General features: G+C 44.1%; 1 protein-coding gene across 1 annotated transcript in view; it reads right to left on the reverse strand.

The window, feature by feature from the left end:
• Window positions 1–17,197, reverse strand: part of LOC139667566 (voltage-dependent calcium channel subunit alpha-2/delta-3-like) — a 108,453-nt gene that overhangs the window by 86,835 nt on the left and 4,421 nt on the right. The window contains exon 3 of the mRNA XM_071547052.1: window positions 113–229. Within this exon, the coding sequence (XP_071403153.1) occupies window positions 113–229 (117 nt within the window). The remainder of the gene's footprint in view (window positions 1–112; window positions 230–17,197) is intronic.

The following is a 17,197-nucleotide window of genomic DNA, read 5'->3' on the forward strand; positions in this document are numbered from 1 at the left end:
CAGATGATTTGTAGTATTTCTGATATAAAGTGATATAAAGTGTGAAAAGTGATTGTTGTTAGAGAGGTTTAGGGTGTAGTATGATGGATGGAGTTGGGGTAGAGAGCAGTACCTTCATGGCCTGGGCTTTCTTGTGGAACATCTCCTCCATGTCCTCTGCCAGTCTCTTCACCAGCCGCAGCCCATCAATCTCCTCCACCCGCACCGCCCGCTCAAACTCCTTGTATTTCTGAAACAAAAGCATACATTCATGTTACATGGTTACACTTCCGACCACTGTTAAACCACTCAACAGAATATTTTTGGACATTTGTACAGTAGGGACTTGTTTCATTCCATTAATCGGTCTTCATTAATTTTGAAAAAGGCATGGTATCATTAAGCATTTTTTTTTACTTAGCAGTGAAACAGTATATGGCATGAATGCCGATGTTGGCTGTCCTGATGCTGTTCAATTTGTTTTGCTCCCATTTGCCTGACAATCACAATTCTAAGACATAAATCAAGGCAATAGGGAAATTACAATTATTTTATATTTTTGCCTTCTTACAGCTATTAATAAGCAGTCTGAAAACTGTCTAGGAAACTATTGTTAGATGTTGATCCTTCATGGGATCATCTGGAGGTGAGCAATCTGGAAAATGCAAATGCTGTACCACTAGTTCAAAAGTAAAATATAGTTTTAAAAGAGTTGCTTCTCCATACTAATTTAATCCAATCTAACCCTAACCAAACCAATCATATCGTCCTAAAGCATAATCAACCACCTTTAAGTATTAACAACCACACACAAAGCACCAATCACATACCATTGCCCTCTCTATCTGCACTAGACTAAATCACATTACTCTGCAATAGACAGATAATAGTAGGGTGCTTAGCACAACCAGAGCCCTCACTGGGGACAGTGACATTAAGTCTTGTTAATTCCACACCCATATATGCCACGTGCACACACACACACACACACACACACACACACACACACACACACACACACAAACACACACACACACACACACACACAGAGTCCCTGGTTCAAGCCCACTCTAAGCTAAGCGAGGGAGTATACTTTTACAAAAAAAAAAAAAAAAAACATCTCAGGAAATAATGTGTCTGTGCAAAGCTGCAGGCGGCTGCGTTTGACTCTTGGGGGATTTAACGGAAGATTACCGCCATATCAAATGGCATGGCCTCTCTAATGTTATGCCAACCCGCTTAGACGCACGCTCTCAGCCGCTCCTGTACAGCAACACACACAGGGAGCGGGGCGAGGGGAGAGAGATGAGGGTAGGAGGAATGGGGACAGCATCAGACAGGGAGGCAGAGGAGGCTTTCGGATTTAGCTGATGATCTGAAAAACTGCAGGACGTCATCAAATGGAGAGGAATATTTTTCTACCTCATATCAGGACTTTTGGCAAGGGTGAATTCCCTAGGTGCAGCTGCAGGCAACAGCTGAGATGAGAGAGAATGAGGAAAATGTTCTGTCACTTCGTTGTTAAGTGAATGAATTCTCAGCCAAGTCAATTCACTGTGCATTATCATTGAAATGGACAGCTGAAAGCCTCCAGTGGAAACAATCAAACACCGAAAGGGACGTTGCCCTCGTTTTCTCACTCCGAATTGTGATCATTTATTGTTATCTTGTTTGTGAATTGTGGATACTGTTTTTGCCACTTGTGTGTGCCTGTGTGCGCATCTGTTTGTGTGTGTGTGTGTGTGTGTGTGTGTGTGTGTGTGTGTGTGTGTGTGTGTGTGTGTGTGCGTGTGTGTGGTCTTGATGAGGGAGGATCTGGGCGTCCTTCCATTTCAGCCATCCTAAAATGAAAGACAATGCTGAGAGAGAGAGAGAGAGAGAGAGAGAGAGAGAAAGAGAGAGAGAGGGAGAGAGAGAGCGAGAGAGAGAGGACGGGAGGGCAGCTGGATATGAGGAGTGTGTGGGATGCCACGTATCGTTTGATAGGAGCTGGAAAAAGGGAAAGCGATGGAGAGGGAGGTAGAGAGAGGGAAAGAGGGGAAGCAGACAAGAGTGATGATAAGGGAGAGAGTGGAAGTAAACATGTAGAGGAAGAAGATGGTGGATAGAAGGAGACATGGAGAGAGAAAAGTGTAGTGGGAGGTCAGAGGGTGCTGCAAAATGTATGCAAGTCGACATTACCACATTTACATGTAGTTAACACTCTTGTGCAGAGCGACAACAGTAGAATAAGTTTCAATGCATTGTTACAAGCATCTAATCTTAAGGAGTACAAGGGTCCCTACAATATTCCCCATGAATGATCACGTAAGAGAGCAGTGCTAAGAACATAATTAAAATAAGAGCGAAGGTAGATGGGAGTTTTGAGAGCAATTACAGTGATTAGAGGAGAGGGGATATGATTCAGCGAGGTACTTCTTGAAGAGATCAGTTTTCTACCTACGGCGGACGATGGGGAGTGAACCTGCTGTTCTCAGTGGAGTGGGAAAGTCTTTCTGCCATTGGGGAGCCAGGAGAGAGACAATTTGAAACCAGGTGAAGCAGTGACCAGATGGCACAGGGACGGGCTTGCTAAGAGACCGGGGAAAGTTGACTAAAAATAAGTTCTTATTAGTAAAAGTGCTCTGGAGGAATAGTGATGGGGGATGGGAGGTAGACAGGACCAGCATTAGCATCTTCTAGCAAGACTGCACAGAAAACATTAATCACCAGAGAGCGAAAGAGAGCGGGGGCCTGAAATACACACTGCAGTGTGCTCATAAATACAATTATTTCAGTCAGACCATCCTGTGCTACTAACCATAATACAGACTGCATGACTCTCCCTCTTTCTCATACAGACACACACACGCACGCAAATCTCAGTCATCAAACCCGATGTTGAGCAACAGCACTGCGAACTAATTACAGCCACAAATAGCAGCTTCTGTAGACAATCAAAGTGACTAGCTGATGAGTCAGCAGTCAAATCACAGTGACGGTATGAAAATCAGAACCACACTCCCACGGGCCGACTGACGGTTATGCGTCCAACCAGAGAGACAGAAAAGCTGGGTTTTAAACCAATCCCGGTTCCTGGCTGGCTGGCAGTGGTGGTCTGCTAAAGCTGACATACGGACAGGAGATCAGTGACAGCAGGTCAAACCTAAATTGGCTCCAGCAGTTTCTTCACTACTTTTCTCATGTCTTTTTTTCCCTTTCTCCCCTCGCTGTTCTCCTGGAGCTCCTCCCCTCTCCTCCCCTTCCTCTCTACAGCTCATGTATCCTTTGCTTCCCTCCCTCTTTTCTCTCTCCTCTCCTCCTCTGTTAATTATAAGAAAATGAATGGGCTTAATGGATAAAGAAGTAATACAGTCATAGGCTAAGAATTTTCTCTCTGAAGAGGTTTCCATTGAAAAGTAGCTTTTTGTCTGCGACTGCACTGAATCCTTGTCCATGAAACTGGCCCAGACCTGACAGACTTTACAGACACAAGGAATGAGGAATGCACCAAGTGCCCAAGGCCTGCACCAAAGTGTTTGTGTGTGTGTGTGTGTGTGCCTGTGTGTGTGTATGGATGTGTGTGGTCAGTGAGAGGCTAAGAGGGTCCAGCTGACCACAGGCTGTCTGCCGAGCTATGTTCAGTCAGGCTGACCAGAGCAGACCAGGCCCAATTAGCCTGAGGCATCGCTCCTCTATCCTCCTCACATCACATCATCATCACGGCACAGCCAGCTGACATACTTCCAGAACCCAGGAGAGGGGAGAGGAGAGGAGAGGAGAGGAGAGACTTTACAATGAGCTTCAATGGCAACTTTCATGACAGCAGGTATATTATAGTGATTAGGGAGACCATCCTACACCTAGAGGTCCCCGGGTTCAGGCCCTCGAGTCGGCAAGCATCTGCCCTGCTGTGCCCCAAATTGCCTTTGAGCAAGACACTGACACTCCCTTCCAGCTCTGGTGACGATGCTCTGTGGCTCTGATCTCCCTGTGTAGGGGGATCAATAAAGTATTATCCTTACACCTGTCTATATTTTAAGATATAGTTTTATATTTCATTGGTTTAGCCCTTATTTCACCAGGTAGGCTGACTAGGAAGGCATTCTTCAGTGTGTGTGTGTGTGTGTGTGTGTGTGTGTGTGTGTGTATGGGGGGGGGTAGTTAACTTAATGGAATAGTTCACCCAAAATGAAAATTTTGTCAAAATCAAGGGTGACCAGAGGGTTAGGGTTAGGGTTAGTGTGGAAAATCTAGGAGATAAGTGGGGGAAATATTGGAGTTTTGGACCCACAGTGCAATCGTTTGGCTTCAGAACACTCTATGCTGTTTTAAGTAATTTTATTGTCATTTTTTGCCATTTTTGGTAAAAGAAATGGTCTCTCTTCACTCCTGTTCTTTTGGAGAACTCGCTGTGTGTTATATAGACATACAAACTTCACCAGTGTTTATAATAGATAGATATAGTTTTACTCCAGTAGATAAGTACAAAACAATGACAAAAATAATGACAAAATTTTCATTTTGGGGTGAACTATTCCGGTTATATCCCAGTCACAAGCGTATTTTTCCCTCTTTCGAGCTGCAACCGGCAGCCCTGCTTCATTGCAGAATATTATCTCATGTGTCCACTGGAAAAACTAGTCTCAGGTGTGTTGAGGACAGAGTGCCAAGCAGTAGTGGTACATACTGTCTGGTCTGCGGTAACTCTAGCTCTCTTTCCCCCCTCACCCCTCTGCTGTGCTCCGTCACATGAATGAGCTGATGCTGCTAATCTCTCCCACACAGTCTGCTCCGACGTTGGGACAACAACCAGAGGCTAGGCTCTCTATATCCAGGCACCAAAAACAGGTTTTGCTTTAACACACACATGCACACACACACACACACACAAAAACACACACAAAAACACACACGGATACTACAGGTGGATCCAAAAGATAAAGGGGGAAGAGGACAGCTCACACGCCAAACATTTTCCTGTGCTTGGCAGGATTTAAGCAGGTGAATTGTGTGTATACATGTGTCATTTGCGTGTATAAATCTGTCTGCTTGTCTGCATGCAGGCATCTGTCTTTCTGTCAGTCTCTGTCTGTTAACCTTCATGACTGAGTGCAAATGTGCAGCAACACAAGAGTGTAAACATGCAAACAACATAATATGTGTGTTTGTATCTATGTTTCCTTGGGGTTTGATAGTAAAGTGATTAATGAAGGAGAGAAACTTCATTTCACACTAAGACCGAGCCCCAAACCCCAAAATCCCAGCTCATTTTACGCGTCACCAGAGCCCACTTTACCTTGGCCCACCCTCACACAATCTCACAGCTGTTTGGGTCTTTCTCTCTCTGCTCTCTCTCTCTCTTTCTCTCTCTGTTCTCTCTCTCTCTCTTGCTCTCTCTCTCCGCTCTATATCTCTCTCTCTCTCACACACACACACACACACATACACATACACATACCCACTGGCACTTGAATGTGTCTTCACACACCTACAGCTGTGCATAGCCACCATAAAGAAGTTCCATCAAATGACAAAAATAATATCTCTATGACTGTAGACTGCGCATTATGAAGGGCTCCATTTATTATCTATATATTACATTAATAGAATGTTAAAAGAAGCAACATTAAAAAGGTAATTAACTTTCAAAACATGAAACATGTATGCCAAATGTAAAAGACTGAAAAGCTAAAATGTAAACACTGTTGGTGGTGTTGTTAGTTTGCTGCTGAGATGTTTCCTGCCGCTCTGTACGAAATGTAATTCATCTTGCTCGTTAAATGAAGCCCAATATACAAAACAGAAAAGGAGCGATAATTGGGAAGCACGTGCCAGGAAGCCAAGCACCCTTCCAGGAATCTCAAGTCTATCACTGTGTGTGTGCTATAATATCCTGTCTCATTCAGCCCCCATTGAAGCCCTGGTGTTTGGTGTTGATTCACAAAAAGCAGCCCTGTTTGTTTTTTTGTTTGGCTTGTTTGAAGACAAGTGGGTGAGTCTGGTATGGATGAACAAAAGAGATGCCTCTCAGAGAAGCCTTTGTCTGTGTGTGTGTGTGTGTGTGTGTGTGTGGGGGGGGGGGGGGGGGGGGGGGGGGGGGGGTTGCATGTGTGCACATTTGGCAAGTGCCGTTTTCATGTGTAAGTGTGTGTGCGTGCTTGTGTGCAAGGATGCGTACAACCTTCCAGAAGCCCACGTATATATAGCTTTTACAGTTCAGCTGATCAAAGAACTACTCAAGGAGGAAGGTCTCTGGCAGAACTAGCAGCCACCAGGAAATTGGAGAGAGATAGAGAGAGAGAGAGAGAGCAAGAGAGAGAAAAGAGAGGATGTGAGAAGGACTAAAGTAGGATAGGAGGAGTAGGAGGATAGATGGGATGACAGAGATGAGAGCAACCAGAGAGATCGTAATATGGGAGAGAGATGGGTGAAGTGGCAAGGTCATCAAACAGCAGAGAGAGAGAGAGGAGAGCAAGAGTGAGAAAGAAAGAGAGAGAGAGAGAGAGAGAGAGAGAGAGAGAGAGAGGTAAGAGGCAAACAGATAGCAAATCACAAATAGGAAAGTCAAGAGAGAAAAAAGAACATACCCAAGAAAGAGCGGAGACCAAAGTCTGGAGATAAGCAAATTTATTGGACATCATGAAAGGAACTTGTAGCCACAGTCAATTTCCTATGAGTGTGTGTGTGTGTGTGTGCCTGTGTGAAAGTCATGTGTTACTATATTGTTGGATAAGCTGTGAACAGTGGGTGCAACACATGGACACACACAGAGACCAATAAGTCCACTTAATGGATTCTCTGATGCTTTAAGGCAAGGATATATAGAGGAAAAGAAAGAAGGGGGAAAAGGGGGAGCTTGAAAAGTTGAAAGGGGGGCAGGAGATTATTCCTCTGTCTGGACGCTCAATCTATTCCCAGGCTGTTTCTGGGGAGGGACACAGGGAATTTTAGGGACCCACTATCACTCTTCTCTCTGTGGCTGTTTCATTCAAAGTCTATAGTGTTTTATGATATTCCATTCAATCGCCACTGACAACATAATATCAAGGACTAACATCTGGCATTCATTTGTTATACTTTGTTAGGTATAGCGGCAAATCACTCCATATGCAATAGAACCTTAATCAAACTCAAGCAAAGCTACACAACAATATTAGACATCTGTGGCACGACATTTCAATAACTGTACTCTACCATTAAAATCATAATCTGCTCATCCAGCAGGATAATGAGCAGGAAAACATCAAGGATAGCCTCTAATGCCAATGATCACACTGACATGGGAAAATCTACAATATTTGAACCCTATGTGACCCTAAAAAGAACAAACGTTTGCAGACCAATCTATACAAATTGTATCTTTTCCCCATATGTGGACAGTCTTGGCATTAGATATTTATACATTTGAATATTTAATACAGGTTGTAAAAAGGTGTTAAATGTGTCAGAAATAGACCTTGATGAATTATTTAGGTGAGTCCCAGGACAGAAATGCATAAGTAGGAAGGAATGATTTCCCTCTAGATTAAAGAAAGAGCACTTAAAACTTGTGTGTGTGTGTGTGTGTGTGTGTATGCTCGCAGGTGCTTGCATGTGTTCATTAATGCAAGCCACGTCCTTGCGCGTGTGTGTGTGTGTGTGTGTGTGAAAATGTATTCTCCTGAAACATGTTCAGGAGAATAACAGTTAGTCTTGCCGCGTCATCATTGTTACAAAGGGCCATTGATTCCCTAAAGCCATGTTTGCAATTACAGCCTAACATGGTTTGGAGAGGAGGGGAGGGGAGCGGGGGGGGGATGAAGTGAGGGGAGAAGGACAGAGGAGGTGAGGAGAGAAGGGGAGAGGAGGTGAGGAGAGAAGGGGAGAGGAGGTGAGGAGGGAAAGGGAGAGGAGGTGAGGAGAGAAGGGCAGAGGAGGTGAGGAGGGAAAGGGAGAGGAGGTGAGGAGAGAAGGGCAGAGGAGGTGAGGAGAGAAGGGGAGAGGAGGTGAGGAGGGAAGGGGAGAGGAGGTGAGGAGAGAAGGGGAGAGGAGGTGAGGAGAGGTGGGGAGAGAAGGGGAGAGGAGGTGAGGAGAGATGGGGAGAGGAGGTGAGGAAAGAAGGGGAGAGGAGGTGAGGAGAGATGGGGAGAGGAGGTGAGGAGAGATGGGGAGAGAAGGGGAGAGGAGGTGAGGAGAGATGGGGAGAGGAGGTGAGGAACCAAAGGTGCCGTGTGGCTGTGAAGTTAATTCTGTTTGCTGCCGCCGTGTCACTGGGCCACAACAACTCTGTGTGTGTCTGTGTGTGTGTGTGGAAGAGAGAAAAAGAGAGATAAAAAGAGAGGAAGAAAAAAAAAAAAGAGAGAGAGAGAGAGAGAGAGAGAGAGACTGACTGAAGCGATTGTGTTTTGACTCATGTTGCGTTCCGCCTCCCGCGAAACACTAAGAGTGTGTTACTCGAGACGGGGACAGGAGCGTCGGCCCAAATCCACAGCAGGAAATCACTCCTGCATCACAGGATCTCCCAGGAACACCAAATCGACGCCGTGCCCTCCTCCTTTCATAGCCTCCCTTGTACGGCAGGCGACAAATTGCTCCCTCAAAAGAAGAACGCTGGCCGGAGATGAAGTGGAACAATTAATTTCACGCTTGTCCTCCCTGCCTCAAAAGCATGTTGGTCTGAGTCCCATATCTGGTGGCACAGAGACACTCCCTGTGGTTCGCAACGCACACACACACACACACACACACACACACACACACACAAAATGTAAATCAGACACTTACTGTAAACGCTAATCACACAGACATAAAAAACAGACATCTTTAAACACCAACAGAAATCAGAGTTCGTAAACTCTTGCCGCCTGACTGGCCACACCTCCATCACTGCTCCTCTCACCATAACACAATCTATCAATGAGGGTGAATATAGTATTGATCATAACGTGGAGACGCCTCAAAGCCAGATCAATGCACTGGGAATGGATGGGGATGGTCGTGAGTACACACACACACACACACACACACACACAAAGCTGTGATAGACTACTCCATCATAGGGTGAGAGGAGAGCAGCTCCTGATGGGAAATGGACTGTGCCATAAGAAGTGCAATGGGAACAGATCCATTGTGGCCAGCCGCTGGCCGCCAGGCGTCCAGCACATGGTCAGACGGACAGCCAGACAAACTAGATGGCGGTGATACAGACAGCTGGCACTACATTTTTCTCCTATAAAACAAATTGCTCCAGTCCTCACTTCTGACTGGCGGAGTCACATTTGAAGCCGTTAGAAAATTCCACACACTTAACGACTCCATAATAGCTGGTTTAAATATTAGCGTGCCAACCCAAAACAAAATCACCACCGGTACGAAAACTATATTGCTCGCCCGAAGAATAACACTTAAGTATTATTACTATTTAATTAAGTTGATTATTGATTAATATAAAAGATTTATTGAACTCTGCTTTGTGTCTGGCCTAACAACGCTACACTAAAGCATGGCCTCTTGTAGCTGGATTGATTAATGCTCTGTTAAGTCTGGACAGATAACCACAGCACATCAACCACAGTCTAAAAGATGGTGCTATGAATCTTTCATCACTTTTACAAACTTGCTTCTTATTTTTCAGTCCGCTGACAGCAGGGGCAGCTGAGTGTGTTACTGTCAGAAGAGCTAAAATCACAAATTATTAGTTCAGTTTAGGGGCACCCACTACCTTAAAATATAGAGAATCATCAACTGGAGTAAAACAATTTACCAATCACAGGGGAGTGGTCGTTGCCTAATGACTAAACACTCCCCCAGTGTGTGTCAGTGAGGGTATACACTCAAAGATTGATTGTTGAAGAAGATTGATTGTTCCAGTGCAGTAAAAACTATACTGAAATGTTGATTGTTTGCCATATCATGCAACATTTTTTACTGTTTTATCTCATTGTCACACTAACTTCTTGAAGACAGTTATAGCAGTTTATAGTTTGAGCTAAATGGATTTATTTGCAATCTCAGAGAGAAAGATGAAGTTCTTCATGCTCGTCCTCCCTGTGAGTAAAGGCCATGTTGCTCTTTTTATTTCAACATAATTGAAACCACTTACACACCTCACCCACTCACCTCCCCATCCACCCTCTGCTCCTGCGTGTGTGTGTGTGTGTGTGTGTCTGCAGAGTGACAGAGTGTTTAAACGCTGCCTGAGGGCTATTGAGAAGAACAGTAGAATAACAGCAGTACAGACACACACACACACACACACACACACACACACACACAGTCCTTATGGCATGGCTGGTGGTGATGCTCAGGGGAATGTCCCAGGGTGCATTGCGTCTGTTGGGTATGCACCATTGCCCCTCAGAATGGGTGCCAAATCCCTGCTCTCTCTAATGACCGCCATCTTTCAACGTCCTCACATGCCAAGCCACCATGCTATGCTGCCACCACCCCCCCACCACACACACACACACGCACACACACACACACACACACAGAAGCCTCTAGAGGGGTTAGGCTGACATCATCTGTGCCAGCGTGCGAGCGCATATCTACCATAGCATGATTCTTATAAAGCAGAGGGACGTCACCCATTCAGAAAATCAGCCCATTCAGCAAATGCAGGAGGTAACTTCTCCGCCATCACCACCGCACTTTCCCTCTGAGAGCCACAATTCACTTCCCCAAGAAAACATAATAGCACCAAGAGCAGGTGTAATCTGTTCACATGGAACTGATTAATAGACCACAGTCTATCTGTAGTGGCCTGCCTTGAGTTGGTTTCAGCAGAGTTCTGGGAAACATTTTTCATGCTTAGCAGCACGTACAATGTGGCCTGCTGCTTCCCTATTCCACTCCATACATTCTCACAAGCTCAAATTGATTCTAGCAGCAGCCAGCGTGAAAGTGGAAAGAGAGAGCAAAACATTGTGGTGGATGTATAAAGGCAACTTTCATCCTCACAAGTGGAGATTTATTATGGGAAGTTACAGTTTGGACTGCAATTTCATTTGAGTTTGCTTTGAAGGGCTCGTCCGCACAATGGAGCGGGGGAAATAAATGCACCACCTACAGTGGGGAAGTATAGCTTTTTGGATCCTCAAAACATTTGTCAGCAGACAGTACAAGGTTGAACTAAACACACACATATGATGAACAATTTGAGAGCATGCATATTAAACTGTCACAATGTAAAACAAAAAATCTATAAATCTATTACGGAGTATAATATATGAAAAGGAATAGGGCAAAGAAGGTAAACAGCCTCAACAAATCGCTACATACACAGTATAAATATGATCATTTCATTAGGTAGGACCCATTTCTGCCTCCAGAACAGCCTGAATTCAAGCTGAGGATTCAAGCTGGAAATGTTCCACAGGGATCTTAGTCCATGCTGACTCAATAGCGTCACGCCGCTCCTGCAGATTTTTCGGCAGCACATTCAAGCGGCGAATATCCCGTTCCACCTCATCTCAAATGAGCTCTATTGGGTTGAGGTCTGGGGACTAAGCAGGCCATTGGAGTAAACTAAAGTCATGTTCCTGGAAACGCCTTGAGACAATACACACTTTGTGACACGGAGCATTATCCTGGAAGTATCCGTTTGGAAAAGGGTAGACTGGCCATTATTTATCTATCATAGTGCAATATTCAAGCAGTGCAAATACTACACTAATACAGTATTTGATTCTGATCTTATCTTTTTCTTCTACTGTTTCTATATTGTTTTTTTTATATTGCTGTTTTTATTGGTTTATACTGTCTTTTATTCTTCTCTGTCTTTTAACAAAGTACACAAGCAACCACTAAGCTAAATTCCTTGTATGTGGAAATATACTTGGCCAATAACATGATTCTGATTCTGGTGAATGGGGGAACCTGGGCAGCAACAATGTGTAGGCATGCTGTGGCATTCAAATAATGCACAATTGCTGAGTTGCAATGTCTGCCAAGGAGACATTCCCCACACCGTTACACCACCAGCAGCTTGTACCATTGACACCAGGTAGGATGGATCCATGGATTCATACCGTTTGCTCCAAACTCTCCCTCTGCCATCAGCAGTCAGCTGTCGCAACAGGGACTGTGATTCTTCAGACTGGGAGATATTTTTCCACTTTTCCCGTTTGCTTGAAAGAATCTTGCCGTTCTCCTCTGACTTCTTTAAAAAAAAAAGGCGTTTTAACCCACAACAAAGCCGCTGAATGGATATTTACTGGCACCAACGATGATACCGCGCTTGCCCATTCTAATATTTAACCAAACAGTAACTGAATCTTTCGACCCTGTCTGCATGCTTTATCCTAAGTCGCAGTCACATGGCTCAGAGGAGTGAGCTGGCTGAGTAAATAGGGGTGTGTGTGTGTGTGTGTGTGTTTGTGTGTATCTCATAAAACTTCCAATGATTGTCTGGGCAATAATGTAGCTGTTGTACTGCAAGTAACAGGCTATTATTGGAGACTGGAACATTTAATGGCCTTTTTGTGCTAATTAAAGGTAGACTAAATCTGATTACAAAAACCTCATCAACAATCATTTCTCTCTTGTCTGGACTAACTACACACCACTCAGTGTATTCCTCGTTGTCCCTGCATGTGCCACCATCAGGCCTCTCCTCTCTGTCTAATCAATATGGATCAGTACTGATCAATTCTAATCCCCTGTGTCTAACTAATGGTTTCTCAGTCACTCACTACTTAGCATAAACTTAGTGTCATCTAAACATTAGTCAGTACAGGCTGCACACTACTAGCCAATAAAAGCTAGCAAGACAGGACATGTAAAGGAGACATGGAAGAGAAGCTAAAATCAATGTAGACTGATGCAGGGAGAAAAGCTTGAAGCTTTGGCGTAAAATGTGCGGGGAGGAGAGGTTGTTGAGTGAGGATAACAGGGAAAGGCTGCCTTATATCTATGGGTGATTTGCTGAATGTGAGTGTGTGTGTGTGTGTGTGTGTGTGTGTGTGTGTGTGTGTGTGTGTGTGTGCGTGTGTGTGTGTGCGTGTGTGTGCGTGTGTGCTCCCACACCCATTTGCGTGTGACTGTATGCCTCCCTGCCCTGTGCTGGAGTGGGTGCCGCTAGTTTGCCTGCCTGTACAAGTGTGTTTGTGCAGTATGAGGGCAAGTACAGGTGAAGGTGATGGGGAGGAGGGGCAGTTGTCCCGGAGAGCTGGGTTTGGCAGCACTCTCTTCATCTAGGAGAAGTGTTGTGCATATGGGGCGGGGTGCAGCACTCAGTAAAGTACAGTCAAACTAAGAGTGTGTTTGTGCGTGCGTGTGTTGGCAGAGCTGATGCAGAGGCAGAGGGGGTGACTGGGGACACAGACTGAGGCCGACAGAGAGTGCAGCGGGTGCAGGACATTGTGCTAGGCCAGCGGAACTATTTTTGGGGGTGTGGCCACCCACTCCTGCTCCGCACGCTGAAGTGTCCCGAGATCCCCTCCCATGTATTCTTTAGTAACGTTTTCTAAAGCTGCATCCTATCCATTATTGAAGCGGAGGGAGGGAGGGGAAAGAGAGAGAAAGAGAGATAAGGGGAAGGGAGGAAAATAAGGCGCAGGAGGCAGACGGAGGAAAGAACACACGGGTGGAAACAGTGACAGAGGGAAGAGTTGAGTTAAAGAGCTTGACGGAAATACAGAGAGACAGAGTGTGAGACAATGAGGTAAAAAAAAAACTTTCTGGGAAGACAAAGACGCAAAGACTTGAAGGAAGGTAGAAAGAAAGTAAGAAAGAAAGCAAGAAAGAAAGCAAGAAAGAAAGCAAGAAAGAAAGGAAGGAGTTATCTGAGTGCACAAAGGTTTAGGAGGTACTTGTGATTGATCGAGCAGCTGTAATAGGCCTCATGTCCTTTCTTCTATTCAGTGTGTTACTTTATTAGGGCCATCTTTACCTACAGCACACAGGGTGGGGCCAGACTACTGGCAGAATGATTGATGGGGACAGCAGCAAGTCACAGACAGTCCTTCACACAGTGCTGCACACGCTAAATGTGCTTAATAGTACTAGTCCCGCCCCTTCACCAAGTTGGCGAGTGTTTGCTCTCCACACACAATCTAGTCTGGAGCATACCATTTAAACAATCTGTCATAATTACAGGTGTGTGTGTGTGTGTGTGTGTGTGTGTGTGTGTGTGTGTGTGCGTGTGTGTGTGTGTGTGCACATTAATGTCCTGTGTAGCCATGGTGTGATGCTCCTTATCCACAGGCCAGCAGAGGCAGAGCCAGACCTGAGCAGCCAATGACAGATGACAGTGGATATTTATCTTCAGTGTTCACATTCATCATCCTAACAGCACAGAGCACAAGGTGTTTCGCTGTATGCAAGCTGTGTGTGTCTCTGTGTGTGTCTCTGTGTGTGTGAGTGTGTGTGTGTGTGTGTGTGTGTGTGTGCGCGCGTGTGTGTATCTGCGTGCATGCACCTTGTCTTCTGCAGAAACTTCAGGAAGCAAGAAAAAAAAATGTCTAAGTCAACTTCCTTACAAACACAAATGAACTACTAAATCAAATACTTTCCACGCTGGCAAACGAACTTAATAAGAGGGATTGGGGATAAATCAAAGAGGCAAACTGCACAACAAGTCATCAAAACACATCGGACTAAGTTCTCTCAGCCCACCAACATAGCATCAGCAGTTGTGCTCTTACAGAATTTAAGTTTAGCCTTCTTTAATCCCGCAGCAAAGGGCCTCGCTCTCTGCTCCTGAGCTCTCTACAGTAAAGGCAGGGTGTTGTGAGAGGTTTGGTATTTCACAGTGGCTTTTTTCATGCTTTTTCTCTCCTTAACAAAGCAGTAATTACAGAGTGAGTGAGTGGCTGTGTTGGCTAAAGCTGGCCTTGCTAGGACATGAAAGGATGGCAGTACAGGCTGCACTCTCGCCTGCTAACGCTGTAATTAACTCTGTGACATGCCATCCCTCCTCCCTCCCTCCCTCCCTCCCTCCCCTCTTCTCATCTCCCTCTCTTTCCTCTGTCTCTATGGTTATCGATGCGTGGTGAAGGAAGCATGCAGTTTAGACAAAGTCAGAGCATGCCTTGGTCAACGAGAGAGAGAGAGAGAGAGAGAGAGAGTAGATGGAGAGAGAAACGTAAGAAGAGATGGGGGGTTAGCGTAGGTTAGGGAAGGAGGGACAGTCGTCAGCCCACGCCTCCCCCCACCCCATGCCCCCCACCCACCCACCTCACCACCCCCACCTCACCAGCCGTGCTGAACCAAAGCTGACAGCTATTCAATTTTCCCAAAGCTAAATCTAATCTGCAGCCGTCTCCCCCTCACTGACACACTGTTACATCGGAACGCCACAGCCATCACCCACCCTTGGCAGCAGATTGGCACCATCACACATACTTTCCCTCCACTTACACACACACGCGCACACACATACACATACGAAAATGCATATTCATGGGGCAGGAAACAAAAAAGGGAGGAGTAAATGGAGGACAAGCAGAGAAATAAATAAAACTGGTCTGCAAATTATCCTGAAGAAACAAGCGATGGATTTCGACTAGAAATTTAAAAAAAAAATGTGTTATGCAGCCTTTTTATTGTAGGGTATAAGATATTATAATTTAATAGGTTAGCAGTCCATAACATTAATTATTTTGGTAAATTAGACGCAGATGCAATAAAGCATAAAATCTATTAGGGTCGCAAGAAAATATTTTTTGGAAAAGCAGGTGAAAGTTATTCCTTGATCAGATTATATGTTGGCTGAACCAGGCTGAAACCTACATGGACCTACTATAATAAATACATGTAAACCTAATTCTCAAATACACCATAATATAATAGATATGAGTAATATAACAGATTAATGAATTAATATAACAGAGATCATTGTAGTATCTAGTGCATCAGCAAAAGTATAACAAATAATGTCTAACATAAAAAATTGACATGTTTCTGTTGAAGGCAATTTGCATGAGAATTACTCTGCACTTTTAGCTACTTTAACTCAGTTCCTTTTCAACAAGTATGACAAATGCATGACATTTGTAGAGAATGATAAAATCATCAAGCAAGTTAAATGGAATACATTTAATTAAAAGATTGTAATGCTAAATCAAATTAAAAGTTTAAATGTTGTTTATCATGAGGTAGTGAATGGAAAGTATAAAACATTTCATCAACTCATATTACATTTTCCTACTCAGTGAAAGAGTCATTCTTCCAGTCTTGTCAGCCAAATATGTAATTAATTTGAAATGAAAATGAAAAAAAAATGTAATGCATAATCACTGCCACTTCGAAATTAGACAATTAGTCATGCTCTTAAATCTAGTCAGTGTGACTAAAATACATATTCATTACAAAAATAGATCTCTCACCAAAACAGACAAACATAAAACTGCCTTGCTTGTAATCAAAAATAAATACAATTGCTGTGCTTAAGGACTCTTTGAGCCTTCTGTAGAAATATCAAATTATGTTTCAATGAAGCCAGTCTCTCAGAGAGGTGTCCAATAGATCAAAGCATATGACTGTTGTTGTATGAAAACCCTGTAACTCTAATTTTGGTGATTTTTCATGGTTCAGAAAATTATCCAACCTCTTATGCAACCCTTTCAAAACCCATTGGATAAAGCCAAGCTAAAAACAAGGCTGTTTCTCTTGGTTCCTTTAAAAGGTGACATTTCAGAGACACAAGGTTTTCACCCGACAGTGACAATATTATATACTGTGCTAATACATCAAGTTGATTGAGCTAGAGAAGATTTTTAAAACCGTATTTCAGTTGACATTTGAATCATTTATTTGATTTGAATCATTGAGTGATAACACATTGATATTTTTAGCAAAAGCTGAGGACAGCACGCATATCAGTTTAAAGGGATTTTATCACATTTTCCTCTCCTCCCTCTCTCTGGAACTCCCTCGTTTTTTTTTTTTGTTTTTTTTTCTCTTGCCCTCTTCCTCTTCTCTATTCCATAAAGCCAGCATATATGTAGTGCGTCTCTCTAAGCCTTTTTCCTCTTCACTTCACTGGACGACTTCAATACTGGTATTTATTTTTCATCCGCCGCTTCTCTTTGAGGCGCCACTCCACTCCGTCTCCTTGCTCTCATTCTTTAGGAATATTGTCAGCGGACATGTCAGCGCCTTGCCTCACTAAGCTTTTTGGTAGTAAACAAGGGTGGTATGGCACCACTCTATATCAGTGGTCGTGTGTAGAGGCCATACACACACACACACACACACACACACACACAAAACACACTCTTCTTCCCCGCCCAGGCAAATCGATTCTAACATACTC

This window comes from Centroberyx affinis, unplaced genomic scaffold (assembly GCF_046629955.1).
Source record: "Centroberyx affinis isolate AG114_WGS23_722 - 3 ecotype Tasmania unplaced genomic scaffold, CSIRO-AGI_Caff_v1 ptg005633l_1, whole genome shotgun sequence".
In the NCBI taxonomy this organism is placed as follows: Eukaryota; Metazoa; Chordata; class Actinopteri; order Beryciformes; family Berycidae; genus Centroberyx; species Centroberyx affinis.